Below are 27,271 nucleotides of genomic sequence, written 5' to 3' on the forward strand. Positions count from 1 at the left end.
TTACAAAATTATGTGGCTGTGTTAAAAGAAAATGCATTCTGATTCTATTATTAATATATGAGAATTTCTTTTCAGTCACTTAAAAAAACTTTGGTTTAACATATCTAAGGATGCCAGGTAGTAACTCTGAAAATTAAATAATTATTCACAAAATAGACCCCCATAGGGCAACTGAACAGCTGTTAATAGATTTGGCACATCACTGCCAGCCTGAATTTAATGACCTACATGTGAAGGGCTACCTATCCGATTACTAATCCTCCCTCAGCTACTTCTCACCCTGATATGGAGGCAGCTGAAAAAGATGCCCTACTAACAGACCAGAAATGGATCCAGACTTTATTGCCAATTAAGAGGGATCTTCTTTCAAATTTGAGGGGAGAAAGAAACAGTGAACCACAATTATCTTTTCAACGGCCATAATTTTTAAAGTAAAGTTTCAGGGTTTAAAGCAAGAGTGACTTCAGTCTATGACTAAAAATTAAAGGAGAATTTCAATTTTTTTTAGAGAATCTCAAATTCTGAATTTAATTTTGTATCGCACTAAGGCTTTCAAATGTAAGAAATTCGGAATTTTCTCCATCCTGAAATATCAGTCTTCTCAAAGCTTCAAACTCATTCTTCTCTTCATATTCGGCAATAATCACCTATTCGTAGTAGGGCCAAAGCAAACAAAAAATAAATAAAAAGCGACAATCTGTGGGATTATGTTTCCTTCTCCCGGAGTTGACTTGATCTATATATAGCAAAAAGATTATATAAGGTCAAGTACCATAAACAATGAAAAGTCACCTGATGTTTTGCAAAACAGGACAGAAAAATAGCTCAAGGAATGAATGGAAAGTAAGACTTATGGCCATAAACAAGAAAAAAAAAAAAGCTTAGAAATTCTAAATTTAAAAAAGAATCTCACTGAATTTGATCTACTTTTCAAATTTGATTTTCCATTTGAGCTGTGTAAAATCATGCAGTACTGACAACCGTTTCTAATTAAAAAAGAAATTAATGAGGAGATATTTTCCTCATCCCAAATGCAGAAGCACAGAATCATGACCCTTTTCTCAGCGTTTCGCATTTTTCAGTTTTAAGGGCGGGACTGTCTTAATTTCATCCAAACAAGCACATACACATCCATTTAACCCTAACCCAAGCCCCGCCCCTACGAGTCCCCCTCCCCTTTCTCCGACTGCGGGCTCCAGGTTGCGCAGCTCGATGACGTAAGACGTAACCACCGCAGCCCGCAACGTGTAGCTAGCGTCCTTGCCTCTGGGAGTTGAAGTTTCCTTAGGAGGACTCCTGCGCGGCACAGAGACCATTCCAAAGGGCTTTCTGCGCGTGTTCTCCCGTTTCTCGCCAACTCTTCAATTCGGTAAATCTCCTAGCACTTCGGCTGGTGCTTGCCTGCTTTCTGGTACTCTCCGAGCTTAAAAGGGGCGCGTCCGCACTGCTCTAGGCTGGAACAAGGGCTTCCGGGGGAGAGGGAAACGTGGCCGTGGAGGTAGCTGCATCGACGCTGTTCCCGACGGAAGTGACGTTGGAACGAACGCGTCCCCGCGGCTCTCGGAGCCTGATAAGCTGAGTGTAGCGTAGCCCCGCCTGTAGCGTGCGTGTGCAGAAAGGTGGTGGAGAGGGGAGGCAGAGCAGGGGGTCTGCTAGATCGCCGGTTGTGGCCGTCCTTAGCCCAACCTTTAAGGGTCCCGAATGGGCCGGTATCGGGTCCTTAGTATACGAAGAGTGTGAGTTTGTTAAGGATGAAGGGAGAGGGAAACCGGGAGTCTGATGGGCCAGAAAACTAGTTGCGGCTTAGTGGCTAGAGGCCATGACCTAGTCACTTTATCTCATTAAATCTTCCTTAAACAAATATTTAAAAGGAGGGGCTGACCTAGCTGAACGGTGGGGGAATGTAGAGAGGGCTCGGGGGCATGTTGCTACAGGCGATGTTAGGTCCCATGGTGGTAAGCCGAGGATGATTTTAAGACCGAGGCGTTACTTGATTTCACTGAAATATTTTAAATGTTAAAATTCGGCATTTTTAACTCTAGAGTTATAAAGAAGAGAACGATAAATGACTTTCTCATTTTCAGTAGTTCTACTTACCTCCCTCCCCTCTCCCAAGTGTCTTAGGGCGAAGCCCCTTCTGCAGATTTTGTCAGGCGCTTTTTTAAAGGGTTTTCTTTTCCCGTCATTCTCCGGACATTTAATTCCATTCTGCAATTATTCCAACATTCGTTTGGGCCCTTCTGGAAGGAAAGCTTTGTTATAAATTAGGAGGATAGTTTAGACTAATCGATAAGACCCATTCAATTTTTTTTTTCTTGTTTTAGCCATTCACTGACTTATGTGTATCTTCTTTGCCTTGAACTATGCTAAGAAGTGAGAATATGAGGGAGATTGAAATACTTTTTTCAATGTATTTATCCCACATCGAATGGTCTTAGTTTTTATCCATTTCTTAGCTTTGTATCACCACCTGATAATCTATTTCAGTTGACTAGAGCCAATTAAATTTCACACAATTGTTGCTGTAATTACTACAAAAAAGTGTTTTTAATATTTGTTGAACTCGATTAAATGAATGAAAATGTAATATAAGCTCACTGTATGAAAGAGAAAGTAAAACTCTCCACAGAGCTTATAACTATGACGCAAACTATTAAAAGAAAACTAAAAAGCAAATATGCATAGTAAAATACCATATTTTACTTCTCAAGTAATCTGAACAAACTAGCAAAAAAAATATTGTGGTTTACCTCTTGGCCTTTCCTTATATTTGATAGGCTGTTTAGTGATAGGCCAAGTTGAAGTTAACTTGAGACTTCACTGATATGAAAGGGGAAAGCTCCCCCTGGTGTACATATACTGTAAAACACTGCTTTAATTTTCACGGTACAGAGTGAGTCAGCACTTGTAGTTTTTAAATAGAAAATTAACCATAAAATGATGTCACTGATGACCGGAAATGTTCTGCACATTTATTTCTAATTACTTTTTGGCCTGCGTGTCTCTCAGGCATTATCCAAAGATTTTAAGTGTTTCTCCATCTTATTTTTCCTTTCTATTTCTTTGTGCTGCATCCTGAGTCAGAGAATTTAGAATATCTTCTAATTCGTCAGTTCCTCTCTTGGAATGTGGAAAATCTGGAGTCTTTCTCACTTTATGAAATTTTAATTTTTTTATTTCCTGCATTTCAAATTGGTTCTTTTTCATGGATTCTTGTTTTGCCTTTTTTATGCTGATTTTAAGTCACAATTTCCTGTTTTGTTTTATGGTTCTTATTCATTCTGATCTCTCTGAAGGATTCCAGACAAACTTTTATTTTTCTATGTTATTTCTGATTTGTATAGAGTGATTTATCTCCTGATCCTTGATTTTGTTAGGTTTCTTAAAAAATCAGTTCTACCTTTTGTAATTTTATTTTGCATACTAATCTTGAATGAAATTACCACCTCCCCTTTCCTAACCACCGCTTTCTCTCTGCTACTGATTTTGTGATTGCTCCCATCCATGGCCCTTTCCAGCTTCAGTTCGTTTAGAAATCTAATCATTTAGTGTTAATGATTTCATTTGTCACCTCATGGCTTCGTCCATGTTCTAGCTGAGAAGCTTCCTCTGCTTCCTCTCAACTTCCCCAGGTACTTAGCTTGGTATAAACTGTAGTCTAATTGTATCTAATCTAATGTTTTCATGCTTCTTTCATGGAAGAAGGCTAATGCCAACCCCTGATTTCAGGTTATTTATCCCCCGTCCCCTTTCTTGTGTTATTATTATTCTCATTACTTTAAAACTGTGAAAACTTCCAGATTTTCCTCCAGAAAATCCTGCAGGGACAATATCTGTTCCATTTCTTGATTTCGATTTTGAGAGACTAATTTTATCTTCATTTTTTATATTTTATCAATTATTATCATTTCAAGATTGGAGGATAGGGTGTCTCAAAGCACAAACTTCTGTCAACCATCTCCAAGAAATCTCCCAATTTTTTTATCCAAAAGCTAAGGAATAGAACTGGAGCTATTTTTACTACTTATCCTTCAGTGACACAGGCTTTTCCAGAGCCCTCTATCAACAGGATTGGAACAACACAGCTCTTATAAGTGTTTAGGAAGCACTTATTTTCTAAGTAAGGTTTAGGATTACTAGGAGGTAATATGAGATTAGAGTTAGATCTGGATTTGAATCCTTCCTCACTTCATTCTTCTATTCATTCAACAATATTTGAATACTTATACCATGCGCTCGATTCTGTTCTAGGTGCCTTGTTTTTTAAGAATTCCTAGCTTTATGATACTGGGAAAATTATTTAACCTTATTGTGCCTTCTCCTTTATAAGTAGGTATGTAGTACTATCTACCTCATTGGATTGTTTTATAGGGTTAAATTAGATGATAAATTCTTTTGATAACATACAATAAGCATTAATGCTTGCTATTATATTTTTATTATGTTTTTAATCCTTTATCATATTCATTCATTCATTTATTTCACTAATATATAATAAACAACTACTAAGTGTCAGGCACTGTGCTAATGCAGGCAAAATTAGAGATAAATCATCCTTGCCTGCATAGAGTATACAATGTAGAATCAAATTTGAATAATTTTACCCCTCCAGACTAAGAATGCTAAAACGAATGGAGTAAGGAAAACTTGTGAACTCTCAGGTTACTAGATGATTCTCTTCCCCTCTTAGAAGTTTTGTGACTTAGTAAACTGCCAGTATCTTTGTTGTAGCCCCCAAAGGACACATCTTAAAATTTCTTGTCATGAAAATTTGGTAAACTTTCTAAGTTTGCTTAGTTATTTCCATACATCTCGTTATAAAATTGCGATTTTAAAGAATGCAAGAATCGTATAACAGAAACTCCTGCCTAAATTATGTTCTTCAAGTTTTTGTCCTTTCATTATCTAAATTATGGAGATTTTTTTTTTTTCTTTAGATAGTAGCTTCTCTGTGTATATTTTTTAGCTTTCTCTGTAAGAAGGATCATAAAATTTTCCTTATGGCCAATCAAATCTTTATAAGCTCCATGCTTCGTCTTTAAATAACAAATACGTTTTTAAGCTTTGGTCTTAATCTATTAAAGGGAACATAAATCTTTGTGTTTCTAACCCCTTCCCTAATTCAGCAGGCAAGTTCAGTTCTAGTCAGAAGGTATAGAAATGTGTGTGGTTAAATCCAAATAAAGATATGTTTGAAACAACTAATTTATAGCATTCCAAGAGGCCAGACTAATTACAGTACCAATGTCCATGTTTTGTTTTAGCCATGATTAAAGTGGAGTGTTTGCAATTACGTATTTACAATTAAATGTATTAGAAAGCATCCAGATTTGTTGTCTGTTTACAAATCTGTAGCGTATTTTTTGTTAAAAACCTATTGTGAGTTTATACCCAGATAATGAAAGTATATATCCCTAGTTATATAGCTTTAAATAAAGACTGCAAAAAAAGGTGCTTTCCATCTCTCTCTCTCTTTTTTTTCTTTTGTATATGGTCTGGGTATTGAACATGGGTCTTCCAAATGGAAGGCAAGCATTCAACCACTGAACCACCCATGCACCCTCCATCTCTTTTTAAAATAACTTATAGAAACAAGATATTTTCATTATGCAAAATTTGGGAAATTCAGAATACGATATTTAATAATTAAACGTGTGTGTGTATGCTTCTTCAAGCAGAATAGAATATTATATATATAATGTATATATAATTAATTTAACATTTCCCTTATCACTAATTATTTTTGAGAAACATTTTTATTGGCTGCTTAATACTCCTGGCCCATATAGATGAACTGTAATTTATTATCCCTTTTGCTAACATTTGAGTAGTTTTAAATTTTTTACTATTAAAAATAGCAGTGTAGTATACATACCTTTGTGCATTATGTTTGTGTGCATTTCTAATTTACTTATAGGAATTTATTCTAAGGAAATAAATTACTAGATCAAAGGTTCTGAACATGTTAAAGTTCTTGCAACAAATCTGTTTTGTCTTCTGAAAAAATTGTACCAAGACCACTATAGTGTATGGAAACACCCGTTTCTCCAGACCTTTACAGACTTGTTAATAAATGATACTTAATTGATACTAAATAATATATCTTTGACTTTAAGTCCTATTTAATTGTCTAAACTTGCGTTATTTGTTCCTAAGGAGGTTTTAGTCACATCTGTTGGTCGTTTTTTTTTCCTTCTTTGTATATTGTTTGTAAATTATCTGTTCATGTTAAAGTTGCTTTTCAATTTTTCAGATGCCCCAAATATGTCATCTGAAATGTTGCCAGCATTTGCTGAGACATCTAATGTTGAAAGAAAGCAAAACTTAAATGAAGATCAGGAGGAGAACCAGAAACTAAAATTAGGTGAACAGTTTGAACCTATATCTAAACGACAAATGAAGAAACTAATAAAACAGAAACAATGGGAAGAGCAACGGGAACTCCGCAAGTATGTTTTCCAAAATGCTATGCTCTACCGTATTCAAAAGTATGGAATGTTGATCCTTGTATAGGCCTTTTGGCACATTAGGAGTAGTTTGTTAGTTAAAATTAGAGCTTTGAATATTGCTAGCTGACACTGTTAATTGGCTATTAAAATTGTATGTGCTTCGAACTATTATTTTTTTTAAAGCGGTATTGATAAATTTGCACTGAACCCTTCTCACCCAGAACTTACTGTGAGTAGCAGCACAATTTTTGAATCAAATGACTTAAATAAGGTTCACAGGTATGGAACAAAAATAACCAACTTAATGGAGATTAAATTTTGGTTAACTTTATAATTTTACTAGAAGAACCATTGCATGTTTTAGTGAAAACAGTTAGGCTGAAGCTGTCATTTTGTAATGCCAAAATTTACTGGGAGAAAATAAGCTATAGTTGACATAGATTAGAGAAAGAGAAGGGAAATTTTATTTTTTACAAACAATTTTATTTTGCTTTCTTTCTATACCATATAAACATTGCTTGAAAATCATGTAGGGAAGTGTTTTCGTTTGTAAGCTGCTGGAATGCAATATACCAGAAACGGAATGACTTTTAAAAGGGAATTTATTAAGTTGCAGGTTTACAGTTCTAAGTCCATGAAAATGTCCAAATTAAGGCATCCAGAGAAAGATACCTTAACTCCAGAGAAAGGGCTGATGACGTTTGGGGTTTCTTTCTCAGTTGGGAAGACACATGGCCATCATTGTCTGCTAGCTTTCTCTCCACGTTTTGTAAGGATTCCCTGGGGGCATTTTCCTTCTACATCTTCAAGGTCTCTGGCTATGCGGACTTTGTCAGCACTGAGCTTTTTCCAAGTGATTGCCTCTTCAAGGGCTCAAGTAAGCAACCCCACCTTAAATGGGTGGAGACACAGCTCCATGGAAACCATCTAATCAAAAATAACTACCTACAATTGGGTGAGTCATATCTCCATGGAAATAATCAGAAAGATCCCACTCAGCAATATTGATTGAGAATTAAAGAACTTGGCTCTTCTGGAGTATACGACAGTTTCAGACAGCACAGTAAGGAATGATGAAAATGAAATTCATTGTAACTCTGAAATTTGGTATTTATAAATTTTTCTTAGAAAAATTGGTATGAAACCAAGAAGAAATTAAACTATCGAATAGTATAGTTATGATTTGGATAGAAAGCTTTAGATTATTTTTGCAAACTCCTTTTCTTCTTAATTAAAGCTTTTAAATGGACCAAGCAAAGATGTTGACATTTGACCATTTTGACCCATATATATGACAATTTCATATGATTCAACCTAAAGATTTAAAGAAGTAATTATTTCTAGAAGTCTGTTTAGAAGAGTCTTGTGAGTATCTGAATATACAGATGACATTTAAGTTAGTTATTTCAACTACTTAATTTTAGGCAAAAGCGGAAAGAGAAACGCAAAAGAAAAAAATTAGAGCGACAGTGTCAGCTGGAATCAAATGCAGACGGAAATGATAGAAAACGTGTTCGAAGAGATGTTGTTCACAGCAGACTTCGCCTTATCATCGACTGTAGTTTTGATGACTTGATGGTATTAAAGGTATCATGAATCATTGTCAGGAAAATCCTGTTGGTGAACAAGGCTGAGCCATTCTTGCCTTAATATGTAATAGCACTTCAGTTTACATCTATGTACCAAAGTGTATCTGAAATCAAATTTAAAAAAATCTTTGTCCCCTAAATTAAAATTGCTAATGAGTTGTTTTCATATATAATGTCTGCATGTATATGTATACACATAGATACATATACCCAGAAGGAGGATTTCATAATTAAATTATAAAACTCAGTAACTACATATGTATCTTAAAGATTTGTTTGTTTTTGCTATTTTTCCTAATCATTAAGAAGAATATAGGAAATATGATTGGCTTAATAGAATTCTTACCTAACAATTTGAGAAACCTGATTGTTGGAAAAATGCTAATGAAGAGAACATGTTTTAATTATTTCTGAAAACACTGGTAATTCATGAAATTAGTACAATATGGCTCTAAAAGATTTTTGTTGGCTCATAGAAGAGTATATATTTTAATGAACTAACATTTTAAATGCCTACAAAATATAAAATAGTGGGTCACTGATAGAGTATTAACTTTAGTAGTTGTTTTATTAGTATATAGGAAATTGAATGAGAATTATCAGGATGGGTTTATATTTCAAAAGAAAAATTACACCTGTGTAGTCATACCTTCTGCTTATTTGTTTCCACTATGATTTTGATAACTCTGCTTTAAAAAGGAAATGTATTCTTTTCTAGGACATTAAGAAACTTCATAAGCAGATTCAGCGGTGTTATGCAGAAAACCGTCGTGCATTGCATCCCGTGCAGGTATGTGTCAAGAATTTAAATCAGACTCTAGTTTACTTTTATACATTCCAAGGCAGCAGCACAGCTAATTCCAGTTGTGTTTGCAACAGTCCTAAAGGTAATCTTCCTTTAGAAAACCAAATGCCTATTTGAGAACTGTTTTCTTTTTCTACAGAAACAAAGGACATTATTTTAAACATTTTGTAATTTAGGCCATTCTGGAACACTCTTTTTCAATCATCCTCAGTCTTGCTCTTGTACGGTTGTATAGTGCTATTTAGCTGAAATTCTTGATGATAGGATATATATATATATATATATATATATGTATATATATATTTCTATACCAGTTCTCAGCTCTCAATTTCTTTCTGTCCTAAGAGGAATACTGTCCCTTCCTAATGCATGCTGTGTTATTTGTTTGGTTGGTTTTGTCTTCTCAAAGGCCATTAGTTTCCTGTTGGGTCATTGAAGACTGTAATTTCCTGTTGGGTCGCTGAAGACTGTTGATCCATCTTAATAGTTTGAGAAAATTGGTTGTTGGAATAATGCTAGTAAAGAGAAAATGGTTTACTTATTTACCAAACCATTGGTAGGTTAAAAAAAAAGTAATAGTATGGCTATAATAATGCTGAAACGTATTTTTTCAGTTGGCGTAAGGAAGTGATTTGTGAAGACTGGTTTTGTTGCTAAGACAGTCTTTTTTTCATTGAATTTATTTGAATTCTGGGTAACCTAAAAATTAACACTGGCTCACTGATGTTAAAAGCCAGGAGCTCTTAATATATTTTTGGTGGGCTATTTTTTACCTACTGATAGTAATTTTATATTCCCATGGGCTCTTCACACATTTTTGAAGTTCTGTGTCCTCACATTCACCTGTAATAGACCCCTTCGCCCCTTGATTCAGACTTGAAATAGGCGTCAGGATTTAGAATCAAAGAATTATTAATACTTTAGACTGATTAAAAAAAATAAGTAGTGGCAAAAGAAAGAGAATAGGAGCTTGTCATGGAAGCAGGGAGATTGCAGAAAAATGATTATCAAAAGAGAGGCAGATTATCATTGCTTGGAAAAGAGGTGGGGTAAAAATGTACTGAGAATACTGGAGATTAGTGGATTATTAATATACACACACATAATACAAAATATGTCATTTCCACCACAAATTTATTCTTGATATTCAATGCTTGTCACAGATATATTCTCATATGCACAGAAAATGTCACAAATTTATTTTTTTAGATCAATGAAAATGAATATATTTTGTTTCACTGTTTCATTGAGTATATTTGCAAAATAAAATATTGGATTTAAGTAATCAGTTTGTTTTCTCTTTCCTTCTATACCTGCTAATCATTTATCAGTTTTATTTGACAAGCCATGGAGGCCAGTTGAAAAAGAATATGGATGAAAATGACAAAGGATGGGTCAATTGGAAGGTAATTAAAATAGATTGTTACCAAATTTCAAGTATTGTTATGCTTATAAATGTCTACATTTTGCCTACATTCTACATAATGCTATTGAACATAAGAGTCAGCCTACTCCAAGCCCTGTGTGTCAGGTATATAAGTCTAAGGTTATGCATGGGAGAAGCTAACGAAGAGGATGAGACGTTCATTTTTTTTTTGTACTTGTTCTCATTAAATATTACCTGCTACTTTACTGCCAACTGTAAAATATATTTAAAAAATCAAAAATTTTAAAGGTCTTTTTGCAATTTCTCCCTAGCAAACTGGCTATACATTATCAGTATGAATGAAATCAGTACAAAATTTGGAAGTGTACTTGCATTCTGTTTGTTCAAGCCTGCACTGCCCGACATGGTGATGAGTAGCCACATGTGGCTATTGAGCTCTTGAAATGTAACTAGTCTGAACTGAGATATGCTGTAAATGTGAAATATATGCTGGATTTCTAAGACTTAGTACTGAAGAAAAAGAATGTAAAATACCTCCTTGGTATTGTTTTAAAATATTATGTGTTGAAATGATAACATTTCTCTATATGTGTTAAATAAGATGTACTATTAAAACTTAATTTCACCTGTTTTCATTTTTTAATGGAGCTACTGGAAAATTTTAAAATTACATATGCCTCACTTTTTTTTTCCTATTGAACTGTGCCATTCTCTGCCCTTTGAAAAGATGACCGATAAAATTGCCTTTAGTACCAGTCCCTGTGATACTATATCCCTATTCAGTGAGGTATTGTTATTCTTATACTTTCTTTCTCAAAGCTATTTCTTACAGTGACATTCACTCTGACACTCAATAATCCCATAATGGTTGCATTTATTTCATTAATAGCCTTTAGAACGAAATATGTTCAGAGACTGTGTTTCTAAGTATATTGATCAAATCTTATGTTTGTGTAAATTTTCTCAGGAAATAATGTAATAAGTTAGAGTGGGTGTACTTTCAGTTAAATTTATTGTTTACACCACTAATTTGCCAGAGAGATTATGAGATTTACTGGTCTATAATTACTCAGGTGCTTTTTAATGCTCTTATTAAGTGTAGGGATCAAACTTATACTGTCTTCCAGAAAAGTGGCCCTTTATGAATCAATAGGTTATGTATTTTAGGAAAGAGTTCTGTTTCATTCTTGATTTCCTTGAAAATTATAGATAAATGTCATCTGAACCTGATGATGTATCTTCATTTATTCTATAGATATGGTTTGCAAAATTCTGTCAGCTTTTGTTCAGTCTTTTGCCTATGACCCAATGGTTCCGATAGAAGAAATTTTCTAATTTGTGTCTTTATAGAAAGAAACTCATGGAATTAATTCAGTCTATAAGCCATTTCCTTTTGATGATCACGTAACTTGAATTGGGCCTTAAATGAATAGATGGAGAGGAAGTACTTGAAGAACAATATGAGCAAATTTGTGGCAGTAAAAATGCATTTGCTTTTTTTTCTTGTAGGATTATAGTTATGAGAGAAAAAATTGAAATATAGTTAGTGCCATATTTTAGAAAAGCTCCTCAAAAGCTAAGTTGAGGCGTTTGGATTTTATTCTACAGGTAATGGTGAAACATTGAAAGAAATGTTAGGAAATGAGTCCACTATCAGTGTATATAAGTAGTTTAGAGGAGTCTAAAACCAGAAACAGGAAAATAAAATTAAGAAGCTCTTCCAGTAATTAAGGAGTTGAAATAGTAGGTTCTAAATCATGCATTGTATTGACATTCTTTCAAACTTCATTTCATATGTTTTGGGATGTGTTTGTCTTGGGAAAAGCGAATAATCACTGTTAGCCAACTTTCACAAAACCCAATTAGTAACATGTCGCCTTTTGTGTCTTAAAGGATATCTACATCAAACCGGAGCACTATGGTGAACTGATAAAGAAAGAAGACCTGATTTATCTTACCTCAGATTCACCTAATATACTGAAGGAATTAGATGAATCAAAGGCCTATGTGATTGGAGGATTAGTAGATCACAATCATCACAAGGTGGTTTTAAGCTCTTATTTTTGCTTTTGCTCATACTTAAAATTGATATATCAGAGTTTCTTGATAGTAGCAATCATATTAATGTTAGCAGATCTTTATTGGTTTCCTACTATGTGTCAGTCACCTTTGTAACTAAACAAAGCACTTCACATGTATTAGCTTGTATAATCCTCACTACAACCCCCTAAGGTTTTCTCTGTTATTAACACTTTACATTAGTATAATTCATGAAAAAATATTATGATCATACTACTAACTACAGTCTGTAGTTATATTAGGGTTCAGTGTTTGTGTTGTACAGTCCTGTTACTTTTTTTTAATTTTTATTCTGTTAACATATATGCTACCTAAACTAGTAAATAATTCATATGTATATATGTGGTGTTAAATACATTAACAGTGTTGTGCTACCATCATCACCATCATTAACAAAACATTTTCATCACCCTGACCAGAAACTACTCTACCCAGGCTCCTAGTAACCTGTATTCTAGTTTAAATGGATGAAATTTCTTAATCTATAATTACTTTGTATCACTGAGATCATGCAATACTTTTTCTTTTTTGTCAGGCTTGTTTCACTCAACATGATGTCTCCAGCATTCATCCATATTGTTGCATGTATCAGAATTGCATTCTTTTTTGCAGCTGAATAATACCCCATTGAAAGTACATACCACATTTTGCTTATCCATTCATCTGTTGATGGAAATGTGGGTTACTTCCATCTTTTGGCAATGGTGAATAATACACTGTGAACATGTGTGTAAATTTATTTGAGTCCCTGCTTTCCATTCTTTTGGGTATATACCTTGAAGTGAGATTCCTGGGTCATATGTTAATACTGTACTTAACTTTCTGAGGAACTGCCAAACTGCTTTTCATAGCAGTAGCACCGTTACCACCATCAGTAAATTTGTATTCCACATCCTCTCTAACACTTATTCTCCATTTTGTCAATAGTAGCCATTCTAGTGGATGAGAAATGGTATATATAACTGTGGTTTTAATTTGCATTTGCCTAGTGACTACTGATGTTGAGCATCTTTTCATGGGCTTTTTCATCATTTATATCTTCTTTCAAAAAATGTCTCTTCAAATATTTTGCCCATTTTTAAATTGGGTTGTTTGTCTTTTTGTTGTTGAGTTCTAGGATTTCCTTATATATTCTGGATAGTAAACCCTTATCAGATATGTGGTTTCCAAATATTTTCTCCCATTCTGTAGATTGTCTTTTTACTTTCATGATACTGTCCTTTGATGGACAAAGTTTTTTTAACTTTGATGAGGTCCCATTTATCTGTTTTTTTTTTCTCATGGCTTTGGTGTAGGGTCTAAGAAACCATAGCTTAACACAAGGTTCTGAAGATACTTCCCTATTTTTTATTCTAGGAATTTTATAGTTGGTTCTTATATTTAGGTCTTGAATCCACTTTGAGTTGATTTTTGTTATGGTGAGGTGTAGGGGTCCACCTTCATTCTTTTGCGTATGGGTTTCCAGTTTTACCAGCACCATTTGTTGAAGAGAGCATTCTTTTACTCTTTTATTTATTTATTTATTTATTTTACATGGGAAGGCACCGGGAATCGAACCCGGGTCCTCTGGCATCGCAGGCAAGCATTCCTGCCTGCTGAGCCACCGTGGCCCACCCCATTCTTTTACTCTTGAGTGGCCTTGTCACCTTGTCAGAAATCATTTGGCCATATATATATGAGGGTCTGTTTCTGAACTCTCAGTAGTATTCCATTGGTCTCTCTGTCTGTCTTTGTGCCAGTACCATACTGTTTTATTTTTTTCTCTCAACATTTTAGTTTTTAGTTTTTGAAATACAAATCAAAATATGTTTTGTTGCCTCTCATTTTAACAAGATTGATATTCCTTTCAGTCCAGGATTACTTATTGCAATGTACCAGAAACAGAATGGCTTTTAAAAGGGGGATTTTAATAAGTGGCTAGTTTACAGTTCTAAGGCCAAGAAAATGTCCCACTTACAACAAGTCTATAGAAATATCCAATCAAAGGCATCCAGGGAAAGATACCTTGGTTCAAGAAAGCCAGTGAAGTTCAGGGTTTCTCTCTAGTGAGAAGACACATGGAGAACTCAGTTACAGTTTCTCTGTTGGCTGGAAGGGCACACGGTGAACATGGTCAGGGTTCCTCTCTCATCTGGAAGGGCACATGGTGAACACAGCGTCATCTGCTAGCTTCTTCTCCTGGCTTCCTGTTCATGATGCTCCCCGGGAGGAATTTTTCTTCTTCATCTCCAAAGGCTGCTGGCTGCTAGACTTCTGCTTCACATGGCTATGTCATTCTGCTCTGCTCTCTCTGAATCTCCAATCTCCAAAATGTTTCCTCTTTTATAGGACTTCAGAAACTAATCAAGACTCACCTGAATAGGTGGAGATAGGTCGTCACCTAATCCAGTTTAACAACCACTCTCAATTACATCACATCTCCAGTGAGATGATCTAATTACAGTTTCAAACATACAATGCTGAATAGATATTAGAAGAAATTGCTGCCTTTAAAACAAAATGGGATTAGGATTAAAATATGGCTTTTCTAGGGGACACACACCCTTTCAAACCAGCACACTTATATAGGTGCTTTAAAACTTCCTTAAAAAAAATTATTTCAGAGTGAAATAACTCATTAAAAAGATGCATGGTTACATGCTATTATTTTTCATTACTTAATTTATTTTATTGTTTATGAATGCCACATTGGACACCATGCCTTCTGACTTAAAGTCTTATCCACTAAAATATATAAGGATTCCTCCTATAACAGAATAAATTAAATGTTATGATTGAAAAAAAACACAACAGAAAATTTTGGCATAGGCTGTGAGTCAGCTTGAAAAACAAGGTTAAATTCAGCTGTATGGAAGAACATTCTAGACTCTACTTAGAAACCTTTGGTAGAACAACCGGCCTGGTGCTATTGCATCAGAGGGGACAGAGGGTGCATGGGAGGGTACTGAAGATGCACAACAACCAAAGAATCACTTACTCAAAATTAGCCGAAATTCAATATAGAATAATATACAATAATAGAAAACTCTTAACAGTGTTATTCAGTGTTTGGACAGCAAGTAGTCAGCTTAGGACAAGTACCTTAGCAGGAACCATATTCAACATGTTATGACTTTTAAAGGTGAGGAAAACTTCATCATATATAGATGATGTCCTGTGTACAAATACATTAGTTTCCATGATATTGAGAACAACCATGACACACACAAAGAAAAACTCCAAGCTGCTTAACTGTCTACCATTCTCTTGAGTATTAAACACAGGCCACTTTTGGCCACTTGCAGGGGTGTCTTTTCTTCCATATTATCAGTGTAAATACTTGCTCCTTTGGATACCAGCAGTTTTACTTCCACTATTCCCATCACAGGATAAGTGTTTTTGACTGCTTCCCAGTACATTACTGTAGCCTCAAATGGTCCTTAGCATCTGGATTAGCCCTACCTTTTAATGACATCTGGATTAGCCCTACCTTCTCATGCCTCTTTTTGGAAGCTGCATAATGTAGGGGAGTACAGCCATTTTGATTGACATCATTCACTTGAGCACCTTTTCCTAGAAGGGCTTTTACAGTTTCATCCTGGCACAGTAGAAGCAGCAATATGAAGAGGAGACCAGCCTCATCTTTATTTATTTTTCACTGGTACTCCAAGTTGCAGCAAGAAATCAATAATTTCTGTATGTCCTGCTGAGCATGTCCAAGGTAATGCAGTTCTGCTCTCCTGGTCAGTTTGCATAGCCAAGGATCTATCAGTTAGGATCTTCTCCATCAACTCCTCCAGCTTTCCATTGTGGTCCAGATTGCAAACCGCTGGGTTAGAAACACCACTCCATTTCACTGTGGTATTTTGATTACTGTGACTTTGTAATAATTTTTAAGATCATGATGTGTGAATCCTCCAACTTTGTTCTTTTTTTTTTCCAAGATACTTTGGCTATTCAGGGTATTTTACCCTTCCATATGAATTTGATCATTGGTTTTTCCATTTCTACAAACAAGGCTATTAGAATTTTGATTTGAGATTGCATTGAATCTGTCATTTCCTTTTGGTAGGATTGACATCTTAATGAAATTTAGTGTTTCAATCTATGAACATAGAATACCCTTCCATTTATTTAGGTCTTTTATTTTTCTTAGCAGTATTTTGTAGTTATCCGTGTATAAGTTCCTTAAATCCTTGGGTTAAGTTTATTCTTAGATATTTGATTTTTAGTTGCTATTATAAATGTAACATGAAACTTTTTTTTATTTCCTCTTCATATTGATCACTACGATTATATAGAAACAGTACTGATTTTTTTGTGATGGTCTTATACCCTCCCACTTTGCTCAGTTTGTTTATTACTTTTAGTAACTTTGTTGTTGAAAGGGAAAACTAAATTTGTAGTCTGTTCTGCTCAACTGATGTTGGTATTCCATGACCTTGGTAATAAATTTTTGTGGAGTTTGTAATGCTCAACTGATGTTGCCATTGCATGACCTTGATAATAAATTATTGTAGAGTTTGTTATGCCTAAGTGATGTTGCCGTTGCGTGACCTTGATAATAAATTGTTGAAATATGCACTCTAACTGGGAAGACTGGCTATCCTCCCTGAAGAAGATACACTTTGATAAAGTTTTCTAGGTCCCAGGAAACTCCTCTCAGTCCCTAGCCAGTTCCCAGAGGACCATCTGGGCCTGATCACTTAGGCCAATTGGAATCTGGCCACTATTGTGTAAAGATATCATATAAACTGTATGCAAGCAGTTAGATTTAAGAATCTCATGTGTGAGAGAGAGAATTCTATCTGGGAAGAGGATGCTCTGTTGTGGATTTTTATCAGTCAAACCCTGAATGCTGTCTCCAAGATTCCCTGGTTACTCCTCTTCAGGTGTTGGTGCTGTCCCATCTAGTGATGTAGCTATGTCTCATTTCTAACAATCTTTTAATTACTTTCCTAATAAATTCTGTTTTTATATCACTGAAGTCTGTGTTGTCCGTGAATCCAAGCTGCTAAATTAAGTGGCCACAAATATCACATTCCCTTTTGTGCAACAGGTATGGATTGTTTAGAATTTTATATGGGATCATGTCCATATGCACACAGGGAAAGTTTTGTTCCTTCCTTTCCTATCTGTATGCCTTTTATTTCTTTTTCTTGGCTAAGTGCACTGGCCAGAACTTTCAGTACAATAACGAATAACAATGGTGACAGCAGGGATCCTTGTCTTGTTGCTAATCTTTGAGGAAAAGCTTTCAGTCTTTCACCATTGAATATGACATTAGCTGTGTATTTTTCATATACATACTTTATCATGTTGGGGAAATTTCCTTCTATTTCTAGTTTTCTAAGTGTTTTTATCAAGTAGCAGTACTAGATTTTATCAAATGCTTTCTTTTGCATCACTTGAGATGATCATGTGGTTTTTATCCTTTGCTCTGTTAATACTCTGATTACACAATGTGATTCTTAGGTTGAACCACCTTGTGTACTTGGGCTAAATCCCACTTGATCATGGTGCATAATTCTGTTAATGTGCTGTTGTTTAGCAAAACACAGTTTGCTAGTGTTTTGTTGAGGATTTTTGCATCTTTAGTTATAAAGGATATTGGTCTGTAAATTATTTTTCTTGTGGTGTCTGGCTTTGTTTTGAGGGTGATGCTGGACTCATGAATTAGGGAATGTTACCTCCTTTTCAATATTTTGGAAGAGTTTGAGTAAGACTAATGTTAAGTCTTCTTGTACTGTTTGGGAAAATTCACAGGTGAAGCCATTTAGTGCTGGGTTTTTAAATTATTATTTTTATTTATTTATTTACTTGGAAATTCAACTTTATTTGCAAATGTTCTCCTATAAACAAAATATCATTCCATCCCTTCATAATATTGTAACAGTTTCCCCTAAAAATATTATAGTTTTAACTTTTTTTTACAAAACTGTATGATAGGATGAGTAAATAACCTCATAGGATGGTCTAAGAAATAAAAACAAAGCCAAAAATATTACAACTTATTGAGCATAAATGTTCTATGGTCAGACAGAATGAAGAAATAAACTCACATACCTTAATATTTCTACTAGGAAATAAAAACATGACACATTTTTTTGGAGGTAAGCCCTTCACAAAATCGTAGTCTTTTTATATAGTATAGTTTAATTGTGATTCTTTAGGATTGCATTTATGGTGATAAAACAAAAAAGTCACCATTGTAAAAAAGAAGTACACTTTCCTACAGCTTTTTCTACCATGAAGAATATGGTCTGATCTCATCATCTAGCAAACCAATAAAATAATAAATGCATGAAAAGATTTGAAATAAAATCATAATTGTCATGTGACTGACTGACTTACAAAATTAGAATTCTCCCTGAGATCAGGAGTATAGCTCCTCAATAGTTACTATAAATTAGATTTTTCCATAGGTGAGACAATATATAGTAAAAATGTTTAACCAAAAAGTTTAAAATTACCTATTTGTCATTTTACATATAATAATTAGTTTTTAAAATCCTTTAAGCTTTATCTAGGGGAATAACCACTCTTGCATCATTAAGTCAGAGAGAATGTCAAAAATTTGGAAAAACAAAAAACCAAACTCATCCCTGAGAAATGAGAAACAGAAAAATCTCTATGAACATGCATGTGGCAGCCTTGTACCTTTTTAACAAACTTTACCACAGCATGGACTGTTATTAACAGCCAGCAATCAAATGTATTTCAATTCTGAATAGTTACTGTCTCTGTTGTATTAATTTGATCTTCTGTAATGAAACTATAAGTGCAAAATTTTTAAAAATCACATAAATAGGAACTCTTATTTTACTGTCAGCTTTACATTTTTTTTTAAGTGCAAGATTGACCAGCTAAGCTATCAGTATTCCATAATGACTGAAGTAATAAATTTTATTTCCACCTCTTCTTCCAAGTCTCTATTTTCTCCATGGATCTCACCCAAATAATAAAAGTAATACAATTGCAATTGTGTCTACTATTACCAATGGCATTTTCAGCACAGTTCTTACAGATCAAATAAGTTTCATTAGTTGAGGTATAATTCCTGGTTTCTCTCCAAATCTGCCAATTCCCTGGTCTGTTTTCCACCCAGTGTTCTTGAGGAAGTGCTCCTCGTGCCGTAAGGTGCCGGCACTGACCCAGAGCAGGACCGCCTGCAGCAGAGAGTACAGAGTAAAGGCCATAGGCTCCTAGAGCCGCCCTGGGCCCAACAGTTCACACTCCTGCCCCTAATCAAGATGTGGTGCTGCCACAACCTGAGCTTTCCTCTGTTGGACTTTTTTAGTTAGGAAGTTTTGATTATACTGTTTCAATCTTTTTATGTGTTATTAGTCTGTTTAGATCCTCTGTTTCTCCTTCTTAGCATAGGTAGTTTCTGGATTTGTAGAAATTTGTTTACTTTGTCTGGTTATCTAAATTGGCATACAATTGTTCATAGTATCTTTTTTTTTTTTACATGGGCAGGCACCAGGAATCGAACCCGGGTCCTCTGGCATGGCAGGCAAGCATTCTTACCTGCTGATCCACTGTGGCCTGCCCTATTCATAGTATCTTATAATCCTTTTTATTTCTGTGGGGTTAGTAGTAATAGCCCTCCTTTAATTTCTGCTTTCAGTTTTTTTCATCCTCTTTTTTTTTTTTTTTTTTGGTCAGTCTAGCATTTGGTCAATTTTATAGAACTTTTCAGAGAACTAACTTTTGGATTTGTTTATTTGCAATTTTTTTTCAATTGCCTATTTTTGATTGCCATTTTAATCCTTGTTTTTTGTGCCTTCTCACTTTGGGTTTAGTTTACTCTTTTTTCTAAAATTGTCCCATTGTGAGATTAGATATCTGATTTGAGATCTTTCTTTTTTTTTTTAGAGCTACACATTTCCCTTTCAGCACTGCCTTTGTGGCATCCAATAAGTTTTGATATGTTGTGTTTTTGTTTTAATTTGCCTCAAGATTTTTCCTGATTTCTCTTGTGATTTCTTCTTTGACCTATTAGTTGTTTAAGAATGTGTTTAATTTCCACAAATTTGAGAATTTTCCAGTCATTGTTACTGATTTTTAACTTCATCTGCTGTGGTTTTAGTTGATACATTATATAATTTCAGTATTTTGTAGTTATTGAAACTTGTTTTGTGACCTAATGTGTGGTCTATCCTAGATAGTGAACCTTGCATACTAGAAAAGAATGTGTATTCTGCTCGTGGGTAGTGAAGTGGTCTGTGTATCTGTTAGGTCTAGTTGGTTTATAGTATCATTCAATTCTTCTCTTTTCTTCTTGATGTTCTATTGTCTGGATGTTCTATTGATGTCTGGATGTTCTATTCATAATTGAAAGTGGTATGTTGAAATATCCTACTTTTAATGTAGAACCATCTATTTCTCCCTTTAAATGTCAATATTTGCTTAGTATATTTTAGAACTCTGCCATTAGGTACATATATATTTATAATTATTTCTTATAAACTGACCTCTTTATCAGTATATAGTTATCTTTGTCCCTCATAACAATTTTTGACTTAAAGTATAGCTGTCCCAGCTCTCTTGGTTACAGTATGCATGGTGCACTTTTTCCATCCTTTCAATTTCAAAATACTTGTGTCTTTGTAAACAGTGTTAAGTTAGGTCATACTTTTTTATTTATTCTGCCAATATCTGACTTTTGAATGGAGAGTTTAGTCCATTTACATTTAATGTAGGTAGTAATAATGCAGAATTTTATTCTGTCATTTTGCTGTTTGGTCTTTGTAAGTCGTGTGCCTTTTTTTGTCCCACAGTTCTTCCTTTATTGCCAACTGTCATATTTATTTGACTTTTTTTTATTGTACCTTTTTGAGTCCCTTCTCTGTATATATTTTTTTCTTATTTTTTCTTTGTGGTTACCACGGGGCTTAAATTTAATATCCTAAATCTATGAAAATCTCATTTGACTTGATACCAACAGCATACACATCAGTAGTATACACATGCACTGTTCCTTTACATCTCTGTCCTCTCATTTTTTTGTTGTAATTGTTACAAATTATATCTTTTTATTTCATATCAAAAAACCTTAGTTTTATCATTTCTTTCTTTTTTTCTCCAAGTATTTCAGATTATCCTTTATTGGTGATACAAAGATTTTTAGCTTTTATAAATTAAACCTAGGAATATTATTTTATGTTTTATGCTTTTATCATGCTTAGAAAAACCTTCCCTACCCAAGTTTATGTTCATGTTCAATTTTACATTTTTATTCTTAGTTATCATTACTTTTTATACATTTGCATTTTAGAACTGTAAGAAGTAAAAAGTGGAGTTACATACCAAAAAAATACATACAATAGTAGTGGCATTTAAAATTACCATATGGTAATCTTTACCAGAGCTCTTTATTTCTTTATACTGCTTTTATCCACAGACTAGTCCTTTCTATCTGAAGAACTCCCTTTAGCTTTTAGGGCAGATCTAAAATTTGGTGAACCCCTTCAACTTTTGTTTATATGGGAATGTCTTAATGTCTCCCTCAGTTTTGAAAAACTACCTTGCCGGTTATAAAATTCTTGGTTGGCAATTGTTTTCTTTCCGCACTTTAAATATTTTATTCCATTGTCTTTTTGCCTCCATGATATCTTATGAGCAAGTGGCCCTTATTCTTATTAGGATTCCTTTGTACATAGCACATTGCTTTTGTCTTGTAGCATTCAGAACTCTCTCCTTGTCCTTGGCATTTAGCGGTTTGACTTCTGTGGGTTTGTTGTTTTTCAATTTGATTTTATCTTGTGTGGTTTTCTGTGGGCTTCTTCAATATGTATATTCATTAAATTTGGAAAGTTCTCTGCCATTATTTCTTTGACTACTTAATTCCTTTCCCTTTTTTCTATTATTTCCATAATGCATGTATTTGTATGCTTCATTTTGTTCTACAGTTTACTTAAGTCAACTGTTCACTTTTTTTTAATTCTTTGTTTTCTTTTTGCTCCTCAGCCTAAATCATTTCATTTGTCCATCTTTGAAATCACTGATTCTTTCTTCTATCATCTTCAGTCTGCTCTTGGGAATTTTTCATTTCAGTTATTATGGTCTTTAACTCCAGTATTTCTGATTGATTTCTTTTTAAAATTTCTGTTACTTTATCAAGATTTTCAAGCTGTTTATTGTTTCCTTCACATTCTTTGGTTCTTCTTCTCTGTTTTCCTTTATCTCCCTGAGCATACCTGTCTTTTTCTGGTTCAAAGTCTGGTATTTGTTGTTGATGGTTTCTGAATTCTTATCTGATTTCTTTGAATGGGCCATCCGTTCCTATTTCTTTGTCTGTAAAATATACAATGTGCCTGTTCCACATTGTATATTTTAATACTTTAACATGTTAACTCTGGGATTTATCTTTGAACTATCTTTTCATTAAGTGTGTATCCAGCTTGTGATATAACAGAGATTTCCTTGAATGCCAGGAGCTAACAAAAGCAAACCAATGCAAAACAACGCTTTTCACACTTTTTTGCAAATTGGTTTTACATTGACTGGTGCTTTCATTCGGAGTTTAACCCTGTTATCAAGAAGATCAGCTTGAGGTCAATGTGAAGTGCAGGGTTCTCTGTTTCTTTTCTGAGCCTGAATCTTATCCAGGGCTTGTTCTTGTTCTTGGCCTTAGCAGTTTCCCCAAATACAGGAATTTGAATGCCCCCTCTATCCACTATAAAATAGACTTTCTTCTCCACTGGGGTACTCTTTTGTATGATTTAAGGCAGTGTAATCATTTGCTCCAGGCTGCTTTGATTTAATTTTTCTCACACTGCTTTAACTGATTCCAATCTTGTTTTCCCTGCAGGGGAAGTTCTGGGAGGGCAAGCTAGAGATGAGTTTACTGGCTTAGTCTTTCAGGCAGAATTATACATGGATTAGTTCTGACAGACAGGTATACCAGTAACCTTTAGGACAGGGCTAAGGGACCCACAGTGGTAGTTCAGGCTGTTACCATACCATGCTGGTTGGGTTTAGGGGAAGATCCAGCAAGGGCACCATGAGCTACTCCTACTGGTGTTAAACCTGCATTTTCTTGATTCAGCCCTTTGCCAATTACTACAACCCTTCAGCTGTTTTCTGGAGTTTTGAGGAAGTTGGCTTTTTTTTGTATCCGTTTTTGCTAGTTATTCAAAGTTTCTTTGATGGAATGGCACCCTCATGGGTCTTATGCTGCTGTATTGATAAAATTATAATCACTTTTAATTTGATTAGTCACTTGTGGCTACCAATTGGACAGTGCAACTCTATATTAAATGTAGTTTTATCCATAGTGAAAAAATTCAATTTTATTATTTTTTAGAACCAGATTTTCTCCTCCGATGTCGTAGGTTCCTCTGAACATGCTTTCAAAAGCACCTGCCTCAATCTATTAATTGTTTGATTCCCAAATTATGCAAACAATTTGCTGTTGAGAAGTTTAGCTCTTCCTTTTTTTTTTTTGTACTCTGGTTTTTGGCCATTTGTGTCCTTATTAGATCTAAGTTTCAAGAATATTAATTTTTAATTTTAATAAGAGATGAAATTTATATTCAATGTTGTTTTTGATTGACAAAAAATGAAATATATAGGTAGTGTATCATTTTTCAATTCAAGTTTTTATGTCTTTGCCATTTGTGCCTCTTAAAGGTATGTAATTGAAACTTTCATCTTTATTATATATATATATATATATTTTTTTTTTTTTTTTGCATTTATGGAGAGCCTGATGATGCTTCTGTAAGACTTCAGTTTCATTAAAATATTTTTAATGGTTCTGAGTGAAAAGAAGTATGGAATGATGAAAAGATATTTGAGTCAGGAGGCAGGAGAGCCAGGCTTTTCTTGTGATTCAGTGATTTTCTTGTGATACCGAGGAGCTTTGTGACTGAAGGCAATTTTATGTCTTTGATTTCCTTATTTGTAAATTGAGGGGTTTAAACCAGATGCCTTACATGTTCTTGAAATATTTAAGAGAATATTTCCAAATTAGCAATTAAAGATACACACATATATGCACACTTGAAATGCTTCAGGTAATATTCTCTGGGTTAAAATTATTTCTAAGGATTATTTATACTGTCATAGACCCTAATTTTAAGTAATGTTCTAGTAGTTAATTCACAGTGTCTTTGTTTTAGGGGCTCACACATAAACAAGCATTAGATCATGGAATTGATCATGCACAACTACCCCTTGGAAATTTTGTGAAGATGAATAGTCGGAAAGTGTTGGCAGTTAACCATGGTAAGCTGTACAGTGATAAAACTGAAAATATATCTGAGGGAACATTATGGAAAAAAAATTACATATAAGTTTTAGCAAGTTAGAAAATATTATACCTTCCTGGCGACAAACTTGTAAAAATAATCCTTTATAATTGTTTAAATTTCCTTTGAAAAATTTTGAAAATGTAGAAAAGTGTATTGAAAAAAAAGCTGTAATTACTACGTAATGGTGTTAACTTTTTGGTGTTTCTTTCCAGTTCTTTTTATATGCAGCTGTACTATTACTTACCAGTTCTTTTCCAGTTTACTTTTTTACCAATTTAAAATTACCAAGTAATTTTACCAATTACTTACCACGTAATTGGATACTTGCTCTCTTGCATATAATTTTATAATTGTTTTTTCCATTTATCATAATTTTCCATGTCATGTTAATGGCTATGGCTGTGTAATATACCATCACCTGAATATACAAATAATTTAACCATTCTCCTATTGTTGAATTTCTTTTTCTTTTTGCTTTTGGTTAATGGACATTCTTTGTCTGGAGGGGCTTTTTATTTTTTATTTTTTAGTAAGTACACAACTATTTATTGAGCCCTTATTTATGTGCTAAACACCCTGTAAGCTCTAGGGAGTAATAGAAATGAAACTACTGATTGAGAGAATGAACTTCTTCTAAAACCTTTGAGATATAATAGAAATGGCTTTTCTACAAAGTAATCCAAATTAATCCTTCAGCTGTATATTAAAGTGAGAGTACATTGGAGAGAGTATTAATATTCTTTACTCCTAACAAATAAAGGTGGCAGGGGACTTCCCAGAGTTAGTGAATTTTTAGAGGAAAAATAGAAGAGAGAGAAGAAAATTAGATTAATACTAACCATTTTTTTTTCTAGTTTTATCTTAACACATAAGAAAGACAAAGAAGAATAGGTAGGAAACAAAACAGATCCCCTGTTGGTTGATTATAATTAATGATGGTATAAACTTCTGTGTGTTTAAGAAGTAAATTGAGGAAAAGCTCTAGCAGAGGGAACAGAGCTGAGGGCCTTGGGGCAGATCGGTCCTGACAGCCAATAAGAAAAAGAAGAGAGAGAAAAAAGTAGTTATTAGGACATTTAGGACATATTAGCACTCCTAATACATTTTTTTAAAATGTCCTAAAGACAGTGTATTTTAAAAGCCAGTTAGATGAAGTTAGTTAAGAAATAAATGGAGTTTGTCCTCTTTATTACAGTGTTTGAGATTATTTTGGAATACCTGGAAACAAGAGACTGGCAAGAAGCATTTTTTACTATCTTACCTCAACGGAAAGGAGCTATTCCCACAGACAAAGCCTGTGAAAGTTCTTCACATGACAAGAAATCTGTCCAAGTTGAAGGTGGATTGGACAGTGATTCCAGTGAGGAGGAATATAGCAGAAATGAACTAGAATCAGTGCATGAAGAAGAAAAGCAGGATAAAGAAAATAGCACTCAATCTACAGTGAATTCCGTATCACACTAGTGTTTTCTGGTTCTCTTTTACTTCAGGAAAAATTAGGAGAAATTGAGGTACTCCATTGAATATTTAGAACTGAAAGAAATTTTCTTTTACTTCTGTTATGAGTTAAAAGCATGTATCTTAAAGCTAAATGCTCAAAGTATTTTCCTCTCTAAGAAAAATTTTTTTGATTTTGCATAAAAAGATGTAAATGTGTACTTTTAAAAAAATAGTTTTCTAAGCCTTAAGAGTAATTAGGGAATTTTACTTAATTACTATACCTTCATTCTCTTTCATTTACTGGATTTTATTCTTCAGAATGTGCCTTCTGACTTTCATTTCATTATTTTATATTCATAGCTGTGTCTTTCTAATTTATTGGCTACTTATCTGTGGAGGTAGGTGTTCGTAAATCTGCAAGTCTACCTGAATATTCTGTTTTGCAGGTTACCCACTATTAGTTTGTAGATTAGACCATGGAGCCCGTTATCTGTCCCCCTTTGCCATGGGTTTTCATGATTCTGGAGCAATCACTGAATTTTTCTCTAACAGAGTTTGAGATAGGTGTCAAACGGTAACTGCTTAATTCTGATTATGGACGATTTTTGTGCTATCCTGGCCTTATGCTTATGAACTAATACTAATCATGAAGACTGGAAATGTGGTATATAAATAAAATTTCTTTTACATACATTATTAAAATGAACTACAAACATAAATACTGTCTCCATTAATATTTATATAGTAGTATTATATACAGGTACTTTGAGATTTACACGTGCACCATAACGATGACCTAATTGATTCCTTGATATCTATGATATTTTTTGAAAAAACAACTAGATGATGTTTCAAAGTGATGCTAAAGTTTAAGACAGAATTAGCCCAATCTAGAATTTCTACCTTTGGTATGTAAAAGGATAAAATGCTCTTTGAGGGCAAATATTGTTTCCTTGTGTACTCCGTGCTAACACTGGTTTTGTTGATAGGCTTTCCCAAGTTTTAGGCCTGGGAGGGGACTTTGGTTTGCTGAAATATTCTGCAACCGGTATATTCATCTTATTTCTTCTTATAAACAGTGGGGGCTTGTGCTCAGTCTCTGAAACAGAAAAAAATCTAAATAAGATAGAATTATAATTGAGATATACAGCTTTTGCCAAGTTTTAATAGTACATGATATCCAAACCTTTATGAAGCTTAGGTAAATCAGATGCATCCAAAATTCACAAAGAATTTATTCTCATCTTTCTTTCTTACTACCTGTTCATCTCCAGTGAGCTTTT

General features: G+C 34.1%; 3 protein-coding genes and 2 pseudogenes across 5 annotated transcripts in view; 1 reads left to right on the forward strand and 4 right to left on the reverse strand.

Annotated features, from left to right (window-relative positions):
* The window catches only part of MTTP (microsomal triglyceride transfer protein), a 121,313-nt gene extending 119,799 nt beyond the window's left edge, over positions 1–1,514 (reverse strand). Inside the window, exon 1 of the mRNA XM_077142720.1 lies at positions 1,265–1,514. Coding sequence (XP_076998835.1) covers positions 1,265–1,316 — 52 coding nt within the window. The 5' untranslated portion in view covers positions 1,317–1,514. The remainder of the gene's footprint in view (positions 1–1,264) is intronic.
* On the forward strand, positions 1,221–26,707 carry TRMT10A (tRNA methyltransferase 10A). Of its 2 annotated transcripts, none has more exons than XM_077142721.1 (8): positions 1,221–1,369; positions 6,254–6,449; positions 7,874–8,036; positions 8,757–8,828; positions 10,175–10,249; positions 12,124–12,273; positions 24,417–24,522; positions 25,744–26,707. In XM_077142721.1, the coding sequence occupies exons 2-8, from the start codon at positions 6,265–6,267 to the stop codon at positions 26,010–26,012; spliced, it is 1,020 nt and encodes a 339-aa protein (XP_076998836.1). In that variant the 5' UTR covers positions 1,221–1,369; positions 6,254–6,264; the 3' UTR covers positions 26,013–26,707. The 2 variants fall into 2 exon arrangements, with proteins under 2 accessions (XP_076998836.1, XP_076998838.1); XM_077142723.1 differs by lacking the exon at positions 1,221–1,369 and adding an exon at positions 1,568–1,736.
* LOC143668511 (uncharacterized) lies at positions 15,492–17,806 on the reverse strand (annotated as a pseudogene).
* LOC143668469 (immediate early response 3-interacting protein 1 pseudogene) lies at positions 19,156–19,487 on the reverse strand (annotated as a pseudogene).
* C24H4orf17 (chromosome 24 C4orf17 homolog) overlaps positions 26,252–27,271 on the reverse strand; it is a 34,498-nt gene continuing 33,478 nt past the window's right edge. For both annotated transcript variants that reach the window (XM_077142725.1, XM_077142724.1), the window contains exon 9: positions 26,252–27,087. In XM_077142725.1, coding sequence (XP_076998840.1) covers positions 26,888–27,087 — 200 coding nt within the window. In that variant the 3' untranslated portion in view covers positions 26,252–26,887. The remainder of the gene's footprint in view (positions 27,088–27,271) is intronic.

Source organism: Tamandua tetradactyla, chromosome 24 (genome assembly GCF_023851605.1).
Source record: "Tamandua tetradactyla isolate mTamTet1 chromosome 24, mTamTet1.pri, whole genome shotgun sequence".
Classification (NCBI taxonomy): Eukaryota; Metazoa; Chordata; class Mammalia; order Pilosa; family Myrmecophagidae; genus Tamandua; species Tamandua tetradactyla.

What these genes read in the sequence shown, in the direction of transcription:
- TRMT10A (XM_077142721.1), top strand. Translation starts at nt 6,265, where the DNA reads ATGTCATCTGAAATGTTGCCAGCATTTGCTGAGACATCTAATGTTGAA. An exon ending in AAGGATGGGTCAATTGGAAG is followed by an intron (nt 10,250 to 12,123) that starts GTAATTAAAATA and finishes TGTGTCTTAAAG; the next exon opens with GATATCTACATCAAACCGGA. An exon ending in AGTGTTGGCAGTTAACCATG is followed by an intron (nt 24,523 to 25,743) that starts GTAAGCTGTACA and finishes TCTTTATTACAG; the next exon opens with TGTTTGAGATTATTTTGGAA.